The sequence below is a fragment of the Halichoeres trimaculatus genome, unplaced genomic scaffold (assembly GCF_033239565.1).
Source record: "Halichoeres trimaculatus isolate MK-OKI-2021-1 unplaced genomic scaffold, fHalTri1.1 fHalTri1_scaffold_3, whole genome shotgun sequence".
NCBI classification, from domain to species: domain Eukaryota; kingdom Metazoa; phylum Chordata; class Actinopteri; order Labriformes; family Labridae; genus Halichoeres; species Halichoeres trimaculatus.
The window spans coordinates 30,913,471-30,932,250 of NW_027437181.1; the positions used below are offsets into that span (position 1 = coordinate 30,913,471).

The following is an 18,780-nucleotide window of genomic DNA, read 5'->3' on the forward strand; positions in this document are numbered from 1 at the left end:
GATACCTGAAGGTGACAACAATCACCCCTCTTTACAATACCCACAATACCCCTTCTATACACCCAGCACAGTTAAACTACACAACAGGATGCGTGCTGTATGAGTGCTGCGCTTTAACTAACCAAGTACAGAAATATGCTTGAAATATTAATTAATTAGATTACCCATTACTCTAAAAAGTAACAGCGTTAGTAACGCTGCCATTCCCAACACTGTATATGACCAAATGTTCAACAGATGCCTCAATCAAATTAAGTTCCTACTTGACAGTAGTGTTCAGTGTAGGAGTACATTGACTTCCTTCTACTCATATGGTGCGCCTGTGTGTCAACATTTTGTGACTGTTTTTGGCAAAACTCATGACACGACATGTTATTTAGAAATCTCAGGATAATAACTTGAATCACTTCCTCAAATAAAGCTCAACAGAAGCAGGCAGACCGCTGAATGCTCTTGGCTGAACACAGGGTACAACACATGCTTAATTCTGACGTGTTAGGCCCTGCCTGACGGACTGAAGGAATGGATAATAGTGGGCGCTGGCTGCAGCTGAAAACCCACAAGTTCTGCCCATTTTATCTGTGCAGCAAAATTCATTTAGAGTCAGATGAAGATATATCTAAAAAAAAGAGCTCATTGTGGGGCAGGTTTCTTTCCTCTCAGGCCACGGCCTCTCCAACTGTTTTAAATCTTGTCCTTTCGTATCACTGCTAACAGTAAGGAAAAAAAACACTTAGTTTCCTGTTATTTGATAAAAAACTTTGTCATGTTTTCTCTGACAGCTAACCAGATAATGAGAGGGTGTGTTTTCTCTGCCTGGTGGGGTGTATCAGATGAAGACTCTCTGTCCTCCGTGTCTTATAGAGAGACCTGAGCTCTGGCTGGGCTTGAAGGACAGATATGTGTGGGGATTTGTTTACAAAGATGCTTCAAAAGCGAGTTTTTATACTGCACCATGGTGAGCCTGTGCAGGCCTGCAGTCTGAACACGTTTTTTTTTAGCATTATGTGATAACTCAGCTGTAGCAGACAGAGAAGCAGGCCTATAATCCACCATTAAAAATGCAGCTCTCTACTCCAATCAGTAACACTATGATTCTATTTTTAAACACATACACACACACACACACACACACACACACACACACACACACACACACACACACACACACACACACACACACACACACACACACACACACACACACACTCTCTCACTCTCCATCACTCGATAGTCTTTCCTCAGATTTAAATCTAGTGTGTCTTACAGACCATCACAAAGAGATGTGTTACAGCTGCTCGTCTGTGTCAGCCTCTCAGGGAACACGGAGTTCACAGTAAAGATGCACAACATGAGTTTCTCACTGTAATCAACTTGTTTATTCAGAAACACTGCAAAAACTAAAATCCAAGCAAGTGTTTGACTTAATTTGAGTATAAATGTCTTATTAGACTTAATGTGAGCCACAATCACCTGACAAGTCTGGAAACAATGTTTTAAAACAAGAATTAAATCTATTTGAAGTTTAAGTTTAAAGAGTAATGTCTTGTATAAGGTTGTCACTTGAAAGTGTTAATTAGATTAATTAATTACACTGCCAATTAATGCATTATAAAAATTAATGGGATTACCTTATTAGCTGCAAGCCATTGTCAGAGCATCTTGAACGATCTTTTAAGACCCAAAAAAATAGTTTTCTATGACTTTGTAAACACCAAAACTACCTAAGAATAGTCGACTCTCTTCTTGTAGGTCTCTTTTTCTGTTTTTAAACCAAAAAACAGACAAAACGTAAGTTTTTGGTCGCCTTGATCTAAGGTGCTCCATCCTTTGACCCTCTTTGTGATCTCCGTCATCATTTCTCACGATCGCGCCACTCTTTCACTCTGAACTACTGCGACACATTCTCGGTTTGAGAGTGAACTGCCTGAACTTTTCTGACTTGCAGCGTCTCGCTTTGTCTCTGTCATCTCACATCTTTTCCTCATATCCATGCTGATCTCTCATCCAAAGAGAGCATCGCTCTCACCCACAGTCGTTTATGAGCATGATTTTGATTGACAATCTCCACCAGACCCCGCCTCCCCCGAGTGAAACACATAATTTACTCCTTTAGACACAGTAAATGGTTGAGATCAAAGTGATGTCTTCAAACGTCAATGGCAGCTAACAAGAATATGGATTTACAAATTTTCTCTTCTTCGTGTATTTATTTGATTATTCATGCACAACAGTTTTGTAATGTCCTAGAATTCAACTTCTTAATTCAGGACCTTAAGCAAATATGAGATTAAAATGTGATTGAATAGATTAATTAATTACAAATCCTGTTATTTGATAAGATTTTTTTTAATTGCCTGACAGCACTTGTCTTGATACACTGAGACATTCTTGTTCTTTGTCTAGAAATAGACATTTGTCTGAATGAGTCAGGTGAATGCTTCTCATATTAAGTTTCATAAGATTTTTTTTTTTTCAAAAAAGAAGATAAAAACAAATGATTAGATTTCAGTTTTACAGTGTAATATGTTTTCTTTTTCAGAGAAACTACAGATAGAAAGAAGCAATAATTTCTCATTTTTGTTCTGTATGTTTAATACTTCATTCTGATTTGCTGCAGGCTGTCCAGGCTTTAAAAAGATACATTTTGGAATTTTAAACCTTTATCTGAAGATATGACAGTTAACAGAGAGTGTGACATGCAGTAAAAGGCTGTCAGCTGTGATGATTGAAGTCTGTTAATGGGACATGACTGACACTCGCAGCCAAACTTGAGCCCCAGGTGTGTCTGAGTTCTTCATATTGGAGGATGGAAGCTGTGTTTGCTGTGCAGTTACTTCACTAATTTCAGACGGACTAAAGACGCAGCTTTAAGCTTAATCCTTTTTGCAATCGTTTTTCTTTAGACTATAATATTCTTTTATAACAGAATATATCAGATAATGACAGACAAGACTTGATAAGAGGGCAAAAGGAGGACTTTGAGACTGTGGATGTTAAACTATAAGGGCTCAGACTTCTTTTGCAGAAAAGGAATAAACTTGGTTTGGCAGGGAGAGCTATTTTTCTGAAGCTTCCATTAGAAAATATAACATTATTATGATCTTCTCTGTGGTGCACAACTATTCTCTCATCTCGTGGCTGAAGAGCTTAGAGGATTTGAAAGCAGATAATCTCTGAGATCTGTATTTGTATGTGATAAAAATCACACAAAAGTTCTGCTTTGAATCCTCTAAAACCACTAAATCTCTCCACATTATGTTCATGAAGACAGAGGCCAAGGCGGATGTGGATGGCGATGAAAGCACACAAACTGATGTGAATTAAAATATGATTACTGAAGTGTCAGGTGAAGTCTGCCATGCGTGGTGCTTAAACTTAAGACAAAGTTTGCTTCAAGTTAACTTCTGAGCATGGAAAAACAAATATATAGAGTGAAAATGATCCTGGATGTCTCATAGCATCCAGTCTGGCTGTTAGTCATTAAAAAAGAAGGAGTAAGTCAACTGTAAGTTAGAAAGGTCAAAACATGACACTGCTACACGCTTGTTAGCTTAACGCTTCTTTTAATGAGGACACCTGGCTGTTTCTGACCAGATTTTTTGACTTGCTTGTTTGAGTTTTGCTCGATCTCACCATAATCCTTTTATTTTTTAATATGGCTGATATATTTGGAGCATGTAAGCAGACTGCCCCTGACACAGAACCAAGCTGCGCCTGTCTGTCAGCTTTCTGATTCCCGCTGCCTGGCAGGTGCAACTGGTGGCAGTGAATGATTGGAGAAATTCAAGCCCCTGAGCGCTCTTCTCCTGCCAGTGCTTTCAGAGGCCGCTTGGATTACTGTAACACGCCAATGAGTCATCAGCCTTGCGGTTGACAGTCTGCTCATCCAGCCTGAAGCAACATGTTTTATTATTTTTTATTCTATCTGGAGCAGGCATGCTTATTTTGGACAACACCCGGTTTGGAAGTCATATTTACTCAATTTAAAGGGCACTTTCTCACTCACTCAGTGAAAAAGCTTCATCTTAAGATGCAGAGAAAGACAAATGTTTTGCTCAATGGTGCTCGAATATAAACAGTAGGTTGAGAGCCTCTGTCTCTAAAGTCATTGAGCGAGCAAGACTGTTGCATGAAAGGAGAATTAATTAAATCAACTTTGAGGAAAAACTCAGAACTCTTCTGACCCTATATTTGTGAAACTACGTTTGTTTTTTATTTCTGTGTACGCACATGCATGCCTGCAGCCCTTTGTGCGTGTGCTGTTTAATGTGCGCCCATCCCAGCATGCCTGCCCCCTCTGATAAGCAGGTCTGGTACACTTTGTGACTGTCTGATCGAGGTCCTCCAGGGAAGGCCGGCTGAAGTGGAGGGGGGTAGTTTGCATTCTTGGCCATTTCATGAAAAAAGGGTGCAACCATGGGAGTAAGCCAAGAGGAGGGCTCAATTATGCATGGTTAAACAAAGCCCAAGGCTACCAGCAAGCAATGTCTCAGCAAACTCTGCCTCGCTCTGGAGATCCAGACTCTAGGAGGACCCCACTCAAGAGGAAAAGAAAAACTGAAAGAGACCAAAAAACAAACAGGAACACAGAAGCGGAGCTGCTGATAAATCACCGGATTGTGTTATGACAAGTGCAGGCACTTTGAAACTAAACTTCTCAGAGGCCTTCTTAAAAGAAAACATTCCCATTCACATGAGGTCAAACGATACAGCTCAGAGTTTACGTTACAAATAAACCATCTCGAGAGGCAAGTAGTGAAGCCATCAATGACGACCAGAGCTGACTAATCCTGGATGTGGTTTCACTAACTAAAGCAACAGTATTTCTCTCAGGAGCTGTCTGTGTTTTTTGTCTCACAGCCATAAAGTCCCACTCAGCTACTTCACGATATAACAAACGTAACCCAGTCAGTCTGTGAATGTATTTTTAGTGTTCAGAGGAAATAATCTTGTTTTTAAACAACTCAAAGATGTTTCTGCCTTGTTTCATTGCTGTGAGCGGTGTCCCGAGCATAACCTGCTAATAACTTCTAAATAAACCCTAAAACTCAATCAAGACTGTTTAAACGGCACTTAAACCTTAACCAGGCCAGAGGCCACGTTTCCAAAGCCAAATCCCACAACTTCAGCAACTGGACACTCAGCATCTGGCCCCCTCTTTCTTTAGACACACAATAAATCGGAAAGTATGCGGCTTTGGTTACATGTAAATTATAGGCAGTCCTTCCAGAGCCGGAGGGGCTGGGCTGGAGGATCAGTATCCATGTGTAGTACAATATATGAATGGAAGCAACCTTGCTAAAGAGCTCTCTCCCGACATCTTCCTCTTGTTTCCCCGGGAAACAGGAGAGGAGGGCCGGGGTCGGGTGACAGGGACGTCCAGAAATCGCATACACTCACACAATGTCTACAACAAGCTCAAAAACAGATTTAATTACAAACTTTAAGACCAAACATTTTATTCATTTTGACATATTGGTTCAGTTTTTCTCTGCACTGAAAGCTGTTTTCTGGTCTCATGTCTTAATATCTGGCAGTAACACTCCTTCTGACAGCAAAGCAGAGAAACCAACGATTGATGATTTTTCAGCATAAACAGCGGTTTCTGAAGCCTAAAGCAAGGTGGTTTGAAACAGCACCTCAATCAGAGGAGGAGGAGGAGGAGGCAGACACAAACTGAGGCAGAAACACCAGCTCACTTTATTTCTCTGGTTTGGGAATGAATGCACACCCTACAACAAATCTCAGGCAGGGATTATACTCATCGATTTTCAGTCTGTGGACTCCACTCCAGCATTAAATCATGAACTAACAAACTTGGTTTGGCTTAAGTACAATAGATAAGCCAAGTCCTCTGCTCACCACCCACACTTTTGACTTTTTAAGTGTTCGAAATATTTGCAGTGCTGTGCTCATTAAAGGCTGTTTTTCCTGGCTGGAGAAAATGGATGAACCACTTGTAGCTTTGTAGGTGAGATTAAGATCTAGAGCCAGAAAGAAAAACACGAGTGTGGATAAAGCTGCTGCAGCATAGCTCAAGCCATCAAAATGATTTCAGGTATTTTTTTTTGGATCAAAGAAATAAAAACAAAAAACACTTTGCAGCTTTCGTGCAGGTCAGTTTTAACCTCCCCAGAGTGATGCAGCATATGTGCAGTGAGCAATCGATACGTGTCAAAGTTTCATTATAGATGCAGAAAACCAGTCAGTCAAAGGTGATTTTCCACTTGCACAGATGTCACAGCAGCAGCAGATGTTGTGACCGTCAGGTTACTACAATCAAAGTCATAATCTCCAGGAATTCATCCACCTTCAGAACAGCTAGGGGTAACTTTCTCTGTACATTTCTAATGTCAGTTTTAAATATTGTGCAAACATCTATAAATTGAACGGAAAAAAAAACTAAAAACCAGCATTACTCATAATAACTCAGAGACAGGTAAAAACCCCTGTTTATCAAATTCCCTTGGTGTCACAGTTCAGAGATGTCTGTTCATTAATCAGGACACTGTAAACAGGGATAGGATGTTACCCACTGTGTGACTCACTGAATCCATAGCAACATCTTACTTCTGCTTTGTGCAACCTTCAGCATGAATACACTGCTCTGTTAGGTTAAACTGAACTGAACTATAAATATTTACTAAAGCATTGATTATTAATCATTCTGTCCATCTGGAGAGTGTGTGCTCTCTGTCTGTATTTTTTCATTTTCTCCCTGAATTCTTCATTTCATTTAATGGTTGTCAGTCACTGTGCAGCAGTGTGAAGCATCACATGCTGGAGAAAAATGGAATCAATTAGATACACAAAAATTTACAAAACATCAGTGTGTGTCAGTCTGTGACTGAGGAGAGTTAGAGATGGAAGTGGCTGTGATGAGCAGCACATGCTGTGTGTGTGTCTGGAGGGAGTGTGACTTAAGCTGTAAATCTGACAGATAGTGTGGAAGTGTTAATACTTTAAGTTCTTTCAGCAGGTCTGTTGTGAAACAATCAGATGATCACTACATATTTCAGTTGTGTCACTTTTCTGTCTTTACTGGCTCCTTCACTTCACCACCACAGCTGCTCATTCTCTCAATCTTTCTTTCTTCCTTTCTTTCTTTGTTACTTTTTGGTGCAGCTTCTGGTAAACACACAAGTGTAGATCTTTTTTTTTCGTTCTTTCTTCCTATATTATCAAATGTAAAAATGACAAAATTCGCATCATTTTATGCAAACAGTATCAAACAGCACTTATTAGGGATGTGCTGATCCAATCCTGGTATTGGATATTGGTCCAATACAGACTCAAAGAGAAAGATGACTGACAAAGAGACAATCCACAGGGCAGATCTGTTCAACTTCTATTAAGTTCAGTTCTATGCTGGTCTTTGCTTCCAACAACCATGTGTATGGGTGCGGTCACAATGGCCATCCAAACCGTGCCATACTCAAGCACGATCCCAGCAGCACTGGTCACACTACTCCAATATGAGCCACACTTTAGCGGGTATCATACACAGGCATGGCCCACCTACGACATTGTGAAGCGTCTACACTAGGGATGCACGATATTATCGGCAAAATATCGGTATCGGCAGATATGAAAATTTTTGCAGATATGCACAGCCGATAAGGTGCTATTCAGTTAGGATTATTATTATTTTCCAGCGGAAAAATAAGCCCCTTAAATAAAATGTAGCACTTCATTTATTTGCACTGCAGAGCTCTGGGTCTGTCACCAGGTTGTTAAAGTAGCTCTAAAATAATCAAATGCAACTTGGTTATGTTTAAAAATGCATTGTACATTTAAAGTTCATGTGATCTAAAGACATTATTTTTCTGTATTTCAATACTGAATGCCTTGAGTTTGAAAAATAATACATTTCTTATTTATGGTAAAATCAAATGTTTTTTGTCTTGTTTTATGTGTGTTTCTTAAACAAATAAGACCGTCACAATAAGAGTAACATATAAATTCCAGTACAGGATAGACTTAGCTTTCTTTACAGTGAAAAAAACAAACAAACTTGTGATTATCGATATCGGTATCGGTATCGGTCAAAAGGGGTTTTGATATATCGGCATATCCGATTTTGGCAAAAATCCAATATCATGCATCCCTAGTCTACACAAAGCGCGATCTCATCAGAGTCAGCACAATGAGACACAGACAGCACTGCTATAACTTTAGAGACTTTTTGACTTATGTTAAGTTGATTTAGTTGGACAAAGTCCCCTAACACCATTACTACTGATTAAAATGATTATCGAAAGGTGTGCTAGTGGCGATCATATGTCATGGATCGTATGCGCTGTCCACGTGCTTGTGCTTGTGCATGAAGTAAACTGTGCTGAAGCCCACCTCTCCAAAGCGTGCCAAAGGAAAGAAGTAAAGTGTGCTCAAGAATGGCACATATATGGTCACAATGGCCAAAGGAACTGGGCTGTAGTGTGCTTAAGTGGTCACAATGTTTGCCAGTGTGACCACGTCCTAAATAAATGCTGATTACACTTCGGCAAAGTCTGAAGTCACCAAAACATAATCCACAGTCTCATCCTTGTGTTATCACAAAAAGAGTATTTAACCAGTGCTGGTCTAAGATCAGATCAGTATCAGGACTTAAAAAGTTGTGTCAGTGCATCCTGAGAATTACAGTAATGAACTTTTAGATGTGAGCCAGCTGCATGCATGACAAGCACAAATCAGTTCACTTCTGCAGTTCATAACACATCCCGTCAACCTGGGATTTGCAGATGAAGGGTAATCCGATGAAGGATGTCAGAAGTTGCTGTGATCTTAATTTTTTGTTGAAAATCTTATTCAAAGTGTGGATGAATAATAAAATCTAAACTTTTTGCTTGAAACAAATACAAAACAAAACAAAACACTACTACCACCATATAACAACAGCAACAACAACAATGGAGAGAGATGCAAAAATAACCAAGTTGTTCCAGGAAAAACAAGATGACTAAAGGTAAAAAGTGATTTTGTATTTACCTGAAATTACAGAACCCACATTTATTGAGTTTCTCATCGAAACAGTGTTTTTCTTTGTTCTCACAATAAGTTTCAGGCTGAACAACTTGTAAATAAATCATAAGCAGCTTGTGATGTTTCAAACTGACTGCCTACACAAAAACATGAAAACAGTCGCACAAAGTGATGACTGCTTCCATATTCAGGGTAAAAACCATCAGAAATCCTTCAAAGGCTTCACTTTGAACAGTGATGCTCAAACCATGGATCCATACTCAACATGTTTTATTATTCATCTTCACTCCTAGATGAAGTTATCCACATTAACAGAGCAGATGATGAAGCAGTTGGACTGTCAGAGATGTCTCTGGACAGTTTTACTCACCACAAGAGCAGCAGGTGAAGCAGTTTGTGTGATACAGGTTCCCCATGGCCTGACACGCTTGGCTGGCCCCGTACACTCCCTTTCCACATTTGACACAGATACCTGTCAAAAACACAAGGTCAGACAGACAATGTTGTGAATTCTGAGGGAAGAAGGAGAAGAGTCCCTGGCATGCAGAGTGGAAGTAAAATCTTCTGGAAATCACACAGAGCATTTGATCTTTGCATTGTTAGAATTACATCACGTTCTCTGCACAAGAATGATGCACAAGCTCACACAGACAGATCATCACTGCTAGAATCAAACAGTTGCCGGAGCTGCTGCCAGCTTCGATGGACCTTTCCTGGAAATCTAATTAAAAACATCTACAATAGAGTGTAAAAAACAATAAACCTGTTCAAATATCATCTTTGCTGTGTTTCCTGAGTCAGATTTAATCCCCTGTTCTTTCAGCAGCTTTTGAAGATCACCATCACAATATAATTCAGGGCTGTCAAGTTTGTCGAGCTCTGACACCAAACCGTGCCAAGCACAGAGAAGCTATCACAGCTGCAGAGCTGTGCTTTTATTTGAAGGATAAAAATGCAATTTTCAGCTTCTGACTTGTACTTCACAAGTTTCATTTCCTAAAATGATTTCTAGTCCTGCTGCAAAAGTCCAATCAAACCTCTGCTGTTTCCATGCGTTACATCAGACCGTCTGGAGGAACTGTATGGTGGAAAACGTAGCAGACATTAGAGGTTGAGTCTGTTCTTCAGCTTTTTTCAGAGTAACAAGCTTAAAGAACAGTAAAAAAGGTTTAACAGCTAATAAATTTCCACTCAACTCGTAAAACAAGACACTGTTTAAGATGAGATACAAAATAAGATGATACTGTGGTTCCACAGTGCTAATAAATGTGTGTTATAAACTGTTTTAAGAAGTATTGAGGTCATGAGTCCAAGCGCTCTCTGCTCATCACCATGCCCACTAACAATGAGATTTTTGAGCCACAGCCAAAAAATGAGAGAAAGCTGAAAAACATCTTAGAGCCTTCAAAGACGATTTTCAACCATTTTTTTCCTCCTGAGCAGTAAGCATTTAAGAAAATATAAGAGAAAGAAAGAAAAGTTCTGATTCAAATGCTTAATCATCCTTATTTATGATGAACTTTGTTCAGAATCTCAGATTCATCAGGACTGTGTGGGTGTTTGAACAGAGTTCACTGAAAGTGCTGCCAACATAAACAAACAACCCCATCACTGTAATTAGATTTTTAATTTTAATGTTGCCAACTATGATTGGTGCACAGAGATTGGTGACATCACCCCATTCTAGTGGAGCCCCTCCCCCACTAAACCACAGAGAAAGGGACCGACAGAACAGAAAAAGAGGGATCATTCCAGCAAAGTACTCCCAAACGTACCCGCTCCTGCAGAAATGTTGTATCCTAGTGGGACTCAACTCTCACTGTAAGAAACTGGAAGTGGTGGAGTGGTGTGTCTCGGGGATTTATCATGAGTGACATTTCACATCTTTCTCGAGTTTTACAAAAGTTAATACTCTACAGAACAATATATGATCACATGACCTCTGTCAAACAGACAGTGGCAGCTCTATGTATTTAAAAGGATGCTGATGCAAATGCAGATGAAAACAGCCTCATTAAAACAGTTTACGAACATCCAGATGATTCCTTTTAAGATCCATGAAAGACATGACAAATGCAATTTAGTATTCTTTTCCCTTCTCTTAAGAGGAGCAGGAACACCTGGCTTGTTATCAGCGAACACACTTCAGGAGTCAGCTTCTCTGATAATGTGAGGACACAAGGATGCACACTCATGGTTTGGGTAGTTCATACATATGGGAAGGTTGCTGAATGCTGAACACTGTTCAGGTTTCAGAGCTATGCAGCTATGCATGTGCTGCCATCACAACAGTACCTCTTGGATTTGTCAGGCTTTGCCAAACCATATCCTGCATGTAACAGGATGGCTCTGTAGTATGAGTCCACACACTGAACTGGCCAGTCAGCAGTCATTGGTCAGTCAATGGTGACTAAGTTAAACCTGAACTGTTGAGTAGCTAAAAAAATGGGATAACATTTCACTTTCAAAGCTACGTACTAGTCTCCTCATACTGGTTCCAAAGTGTTGGGAAAAACAAGAGGTTATCCAATGAAATGATAAACATGATAAATAAACCCATATTCCTGTTTTGACATATGATTGTTGTCTTTGTGCTATTTTTGATTAAACTGAATGTTCAAACAACTGAAAAAAACACCAAAATAAAAAAATAAACATTTTTTTCTGCATTTAAGAAGCTTGTGAAACTGTTAATCATAAAAAAATTACACTTGAAGCTAAGACATTGTGCTCTATACCTGCAAAACTGTAACACAGCTGTGGTGATATTCTGCACAGATTAATCTGATTTTATACGACATTGCTAAAATATTGCAGCAGTCAAAGAGGTGAAATATAAATCTAGGCTAATGAATAATCTTTGTCAAAAAAACCTCATCACTGCATGCATAATATAATATGAGGTGAAATGTTTTTAAATTTTGATGCAGTCAGGACAGTGCAATACACGTCTCTCACTTTATCACCAATTCAAAGATGAAAATAGTTCCATTAGGTATTGATACTTAAATAATAAAATAATATAACTTTTTGGCAAACAGATTTGGTTACATTTTTGCCAAATGTACAGTACCTCGTGTCCTGGACAGCCATAGAATCAGTATGATTAAAGGGGCTGTGAGGAGTTTGAAAGTGATCTTGAAAAACTCTCCCTTCTAGATATATGCCTGATCATAATCCACACTTTAAAATGAGATTGTCAGCGCCAATATAGGTTACTGTGAAATGCTACTTTGTAAATTACAGCACGTTTCAGTCTCTATGACAACACCACGCCAGCTGACGAAGTTTAGCAGAGAGAAGAGAGATCTGTGTTTTTCTCTGCTGAAAAAGATTTCTGTGATTAATTTTGTAGTGATGGTGAACACAGGAGCCTAACTATCAGACAGAAAAAAGACAGAAGAGCAGAAGAAAGATAAACAGGAGAGTGATACAGCTCCAGCTAAAGGCTAACACAGGGGCTAAACTGTTTATGATAATGTTGATTCCAACCCACAGTCAGCAGTTATTCTGCAGTGGTCTGTTCAAACTTGAGAGTCTATCAATAAAATGAAGAGTGAGGTTACGTTAGCTCTGATCGGGAGATGACTGGCAGGACAACGTCTTAGAGCACCGGGCTGCTAGTAGCGCTACATTTAGCCAGCTACTGACAAACAGTACAAACTCACATTTGCTTGTTGTCATGTTTCAAACAAAAGGCGCTACGTAACTGTACTGATATAAACCTTACCTCTTCTTACGAAAGTGTGTGTGAGACTCCGGGCCAGAAGGAGGCGAGGCAGTCCAATCAAAATAGATCTTCCTCAAAGCATCTTTAAATCACATTTTAAAGTAATCAGTCCCAGGAGTCAAAATATCTGCTCTGATTGAAATATGTCTCCCTGCTGGTCCTAAAGATGACAGATGAAGGAACAACCCAGCCATCTGCAGGTACAAGAGCACAGCCTCCTCGCCTCCAAAAGCCTGAACAGAGCTGCTATAAAAAGAATCGTGACCTTTAGTGAACAAATGAGACAGGAGGTAACAGTGGCCTGAAAGTATTCAGATGTAGCAGCAGCAGACTAACAATCTCCAAACTCTCACACAGAAGACGACCTCCGCTGGGGTCACATTCCTCAGGGAGAGCAGGGTCAAAGCCTGGGTGGGGTGAGTCCAGGGTCACAGTGCCTAGAGGACACAAGATCTCACAAGATCCCAACAGGGAGCTGCTCGTAACCCCTCTTCTCCTCCCCCCAAGATAAATGATGACTTATCTTCAGAATAATATTTGAGGATGGATTCAGAGCAAGGACACGCTTTCTGTGACAGTGGAATTCCCTGAAACATTCATTTCCCTTTCATAACAGCTCCAGTGCAGAGTGTGACATTAGCAGAGGCAGAGAAAAGATGAGGACACTAAAAACAGAAAAATATTATGTCTTCCCTTTAAACAATACAGAATGCCTCCTCTGTCTCTACCACAGACTCTATAAAGGATGAAGTCTCAGTGAAGTTACACAGTGGTTTCTGATCAAAGTCTCTGTAACTGAAACGCTGAGCACAACTTGCTCTAAACATGTTGAATTCTGCTGTAAAAACATGATGTATATTACAGAGTCTAACCAAGGGGTTGCATAAAATGAAGACAAGCCATGGTGGCAAATCAACTCGTCAATATGTGTTGATAGGTTAATGGCCAAAACTGATATCCCTGTGATATCCCTGTGAAATCTCTGAACACGAACCCTCAGACCAGCTTTGAGTGTTTTTAACAGTAAAGTCCATGTTAGCCAACATGAACATAACAGTGGGTCTACCTTGACACGACTATTAAACTCACAGTGGCGTTCCTTTCATCAACTTCATGATTTTCAGACTTTATGTTGCTTCACATGTGGAGGAACTCTACCACAATCTGCTTCAGCTTCCTGTCTTTTCCTGCATTTAGGTCGATCCCAAGTCAGGTTGAGTTTGCATTTTCAATTTGGCCACCACCATCAAAACCACTGTTCAGAAACCAGGAGCTGGTGCCAACGAATGCAGCAGTTTATGTCTCTGACAGCTTCTGAAACCCGTCTGAAGATGACAATAAAGCAACTTTTACTGTGTTTGGTTTCATCACCTGAGGATGCCACTTATGAGAAAATGAATCACACACTTCACTTGATACAGCCTCACAGTAAATTAAACACACTGAGTGACGTTAGATCATATTTATCAACAGTTAATTAATTCTTTATGAAACTATTCAGTTGAGATTCTCCCTTTTTGCATATGCACTATTAAACTCATAAATTGTTAAGTACAGGAGCTCTGTGCTGCTTCCAAAACTGCACATAAAGACCGTTTCAAAATATCGTCTTACTTGTTTAAAGCCTATTACTGTGGGATTTGGGCGCTTCTTAATTTGCTCTGCTCCTTATTCTATGCCACGGTGATTATGTTCAACTTTTACTTCAATGATTACTTCCTGCCATTGTTGAGGCTGAATTCCCTTTTAATAACTGGCTTAATCTCAGTTTAATAGTGATGTTTGATGCTGAATGGTGTCTTCTTTTTTGTGGTCTGCAGGTTAACATGCTGCAGTTTCCTCATGTTCTCATAAAGTGTTTGTCTCCTTCATGTTAGAACGCATTTTGGTGAGTATTGGAAAAAAACACACAACTTTTATTAGGTTTCTGCAGATTGTGAGCAAAGTCTTCAGCTCATGAAGCCTGTGTTTGAAGACTTATCCTAAATCAATCTGTGGTGTGTGAGTGTGTGTGTGATCCAGACACCTGTTGCACTCACACACAAACACCAAAGTGCAGACTTCGAACAAAGGTTAAGTCCAGTATCTCAAGATGTATTTAAAAAGACTGAAAAGGTACAAATCACTCTGAATCCCAGGATGAAAGTATGTTTTTCTGCTCTCAACAAATGTCAACAGCTCACTTTGTGCCCATTTAATGCGCCATTTTCTAGACTGTGAATTTCCAAGCACACATATCTTTAAAGCCTTTTCCCTCTACCTTTCAGACAGATTTATTCTATCTCCCGATATTACAGACTGACTGGCTGACTTTGAACCTCTACTTAATAACTGAGCTGAAAAAAGATGATTTATTAATACAGCTACATCGATTTGCCTTCATTACTTCACTCCCCTGGGTGGCAGCTCCACTGCAGATTCCTGTGACTCACACACCTCGTGTCCGCAGCACTGTTCAGATTTTCATTTTTATTCACGTTTTCTGTCATTGGGAAACTACTAACTACATAAATGTAACTATGTCACAGTCCAAACATTGATCCTTAAATCCTCAAGGATCTTTTGAGTGAGGATGTGGTTTTGGTTAGAAAGGAAAGAAGAGAAATCTGTTCAGCCCTCTTGTTTATCATTTCAGAACAGGAAGCTGAATCCCTCATGTGCCCATTTCATAACATGTCCATGTGGCAACAAGGACAGGATGTTGTGCATTCACTGGGGTTAAAAATAAAATCCCTGCATGGACATACGTCCCTGTAACTATGAACAAAATGCTGTTTGGTTTCATGCAGCAGCAGTGGGAGACTGGTCAGTGTGGGCTTATGAGACACTAAGCTTTGAAACATCAGACTGATGAGTCTGATGATGAAATAAACACAGAGGATGAGCACAGTCAGTATGACAGTTTTTAAATACATTGTTTGTTCTGAAACAAGACTGAGCAAAAGATTTCTGATGTAAAAGGAGCATTTATGTGACAAGATTAGTATATATAATATATAATAGTTTCATGATTTATGAACACTTCCTCTTCATATTTAACAACAGCTAAAAACAACACAGATTGAGCTGAATGTCAGAGGGATGGCACAGCCTGATTCATAAAACTTTAACAACCACACGGCCTGACGCAGTCACCTTACAGGACCAAAACAAAACAATCTCTGTCTTATTAGCAGGCTGAAGGAAAAAATGTCTGACAAACACAGCATACAAGAACAAAAGCAAATATCTACATTATGGAACAAACTGCTGCACAACACTTTAAAACCTCTGCACGTCTTAAGAAAGTGGCTCCCTGCACACAGAGCGGACGCACACATCTCCTCCATGGTTGTGTCTGATAAATCACAAACAGAACAGACAACGCAACAATGGACTGACAAGCACCAGGAACTATGAGACCTTACCGAGGCCATTGATTCCAAAGAAAGAAAACATTACTAAAAATACTCACAAAGGTATGAGGAGTGTGCAATGTGAATGCTGAGTGTGGGAGCCACATTTTGACAGTAAAGCATTCATTTCTTTGGTGCTTCATGGATGATTTTTGGCTTCTGGTGACAAACAGCTGGTGTTTGACTTGATTTTTTAAACACCTGCAATCTGAAATAACAGATGTGGCAATGCAAAGTGCTGGGAAAGCTGTCTGAAAGGCAATGTTGAGGCTTTGTTACACATTTAGAGGGAGTGAAGAAATAAAAGTACTTTAAAACTAAATGAAATGCAATTTTGGCCTGGTTTTGTCCAAAAGTCTGAGTAATGCAAGACAATAGGATTAGAAATGTGATAGCCAAGTAACTTGTAAAATAAAAGTGATGAACTGTTAGTAAATTTGTGGATGAATGCAGCTCCTGGTCATGACATCCCAGTAATCAGGATGAAAGTAAAGAAGGGGGAAGAGTGGGAGCAATTCCACAGGAGAAGCAGTGGTACGAGAGAAAGAAAAAACTCTCCATTCTCTGTTGGCCAACATCATTTAGTCTCTTTTAATCACTTAAATCTCTATGCACAATGAAATCTTGTTAAAGTGTCAGAAAGCTACTGTGAAATGTTGAAACACCTCTAACATGACAACATGAAATCCACTCCTGTCAACACGAGCAATGTGAAAACATGCAGCACTTCACTTCAAAAGCTCCAATGAGAACAGTAAAAAAGGCTCAGCAGATATCCTTTATATCATCAAAGCCTGGAAACACAGGCCCGTTAAAGGAGAGAGGTCCTTACTGGTGAGACATCTGAGAGCGTTTGACACACCAGAGGATAATGAAGCTTTAAAACTTAAAGGAAGACTTTCCTTTAATTATACAGCTTATCGTGTGTCAGCTGCACTTGCTGCAGCTAAAGTACAAACAGTGCTGAAAGACGACTGCAGACACACATGGCAAGGCAGTGGGCTGTTGCAACAAGTCAGCACAGTGTGTGCGTGTGTGTGTGTGTGTGTGTGTGTGTGTGTGTGTGTGTGTGTGTGTGTGTGTGTGCACATGTGTGTGTGTGTGTCAGGCATGTGCATGACTACTGCCATTATAATTCTGGGCAGGTGATCAGACTTGACCCCCACCAACTACGTCTGGCCCGCCAGCCAAGATCGTGTGCCAAGTGTCTGGTGTTGCCCGACTCCCCACTGGCTGGTTAATGAAGGGCTTCGCGGGGGAGTCAGGGCAGGGTGGTGATGGTGGTGGAGGGAGAGGAGAGAAGGGGGAGAAAAGGGGTGGGTTGGGCCTCCCTCTCTCTGCTGCTTGGATTGCAGGCCTGTATTGGGCCAGCTGTTGATTCACAGCTCCTTTGCCACCACAACAAACAGAAGGCCATACAAGGGCCGGCCAAGCAGAGCTGGGCAGGGTGGGACACTGGCAGAGAGTGCTACGCCCCCCAAGAAACCCCAAAAAGACGATCAATTTCTCCACCGTCGCTACGGAAACAGAGCTGTGTCCATTGGGGATTTTGAAAAGGGAGTTTATTCCTTTCTCTCTACTTTTCCTTCTATTTCCACTCTTTTCCTCTCTATCCCCTCAGCACCTCTTCCTGTCATCCCTCCACATTTCTCCCTCCTGTATGCTACCCCTCTCCTCCTCTTCTCACCGGCTTCTCTGGAACAAACCAACAGCTGCCTATGCCTCACTCTGAGCAAGTGCACTGGCCATTAAACAAGCCACTGTCCTCAGACTGGAGCCAACGGTCCGGCTGCTGATTTAAAACTAGACAGCAACTTCCTCGGCAGGCTTTCTGTGGCTGCTGAGCTCAACACATTCAGTCTCATAGTCCCTAAACACAAAATAAAACCATCCCGGCAAATGTTCTCTGAATAAAATTGGGCAAGAACCCAATAAGCTCTCTCCTCCAGATGATACATCTTCAACAAATACAAGCTTAGCTGCTCTGAGCGATTGTGGGGTGTCCACTCTGGCATAACAGAAGGTTCCATTCAGGGAGGTGCAGCGCTGCACAAATGTTAGCTGTGCCAAGACAGAAATTAGTATTGCCCCGCAAAGCCACTGTTGTAAGCCACAGAGGGACCTGTTAGTGGAAACACTGCACCAGTCGCTTGCAAACAGGCCCTAAAACGATGACAACAATAAATAACCCCTTTCCTGCACAAGCCAGCAACAAACTAGTTTCCAGTTTGAGTGTCTGACACAGCAAAAGTTACACAAGTCTGTCTGGAGAATCCTATACTTCAAGTACAATGTAAAGAAATGATAAGGAAGGGAGAGTCCAATTATCAATTTATGGATGGCTAATTTTGAACGTGCCCTGTTTGCAGCAGACCAAACCTTCAGCAATGTTTACATTTAAAGCATAACTCCAGGTGTTTCCTGAATACCTGTGCAGGTGATCTGCAAGAGCAGTGCAAAAAGTCAAGGTCAGATATCGACCTAGGATTATTTGATCATACAAAATATCTAGAGCCCCATGTTTTATGATGACCGTCTGTGAACCTCTGGAGTTTTTTCTCTGTATGGGCCACCAGAGGAAACCTCACACTGAGCAAGAGGGACTTTAGGGACAAAAAGACCTCTCTATGCATCTCATATCACCTAACATTTTTTTTTCATTCATTTATA

The 18,780-nt window shown here is 40.5% G+C and overlaps 1 protein-coding gene across 1 annotated transcript in view; it reads right to left on the reverse strand.

Moving 5' to 3' along the window:
• The window catches only part of wtip (WT1 interacting protein), a 39,154-nt gene that overhangs the window by 18,361 nt on the left and 2,013 nt on the right, over positions 1 to 18,780 (reverse strand). Inside the window, exon 2 of the mRNA XM_074666621.1 lies at positions 9,356 to 9,457. Within this exon, the coding sequence (XP_074522722.1) occupies positions 9,356 to 9,457 (102 nt within the window). The remainder of the gene's footprint in view (positions 1 to 9,355; positions 9,458 to 18,780) is intronic.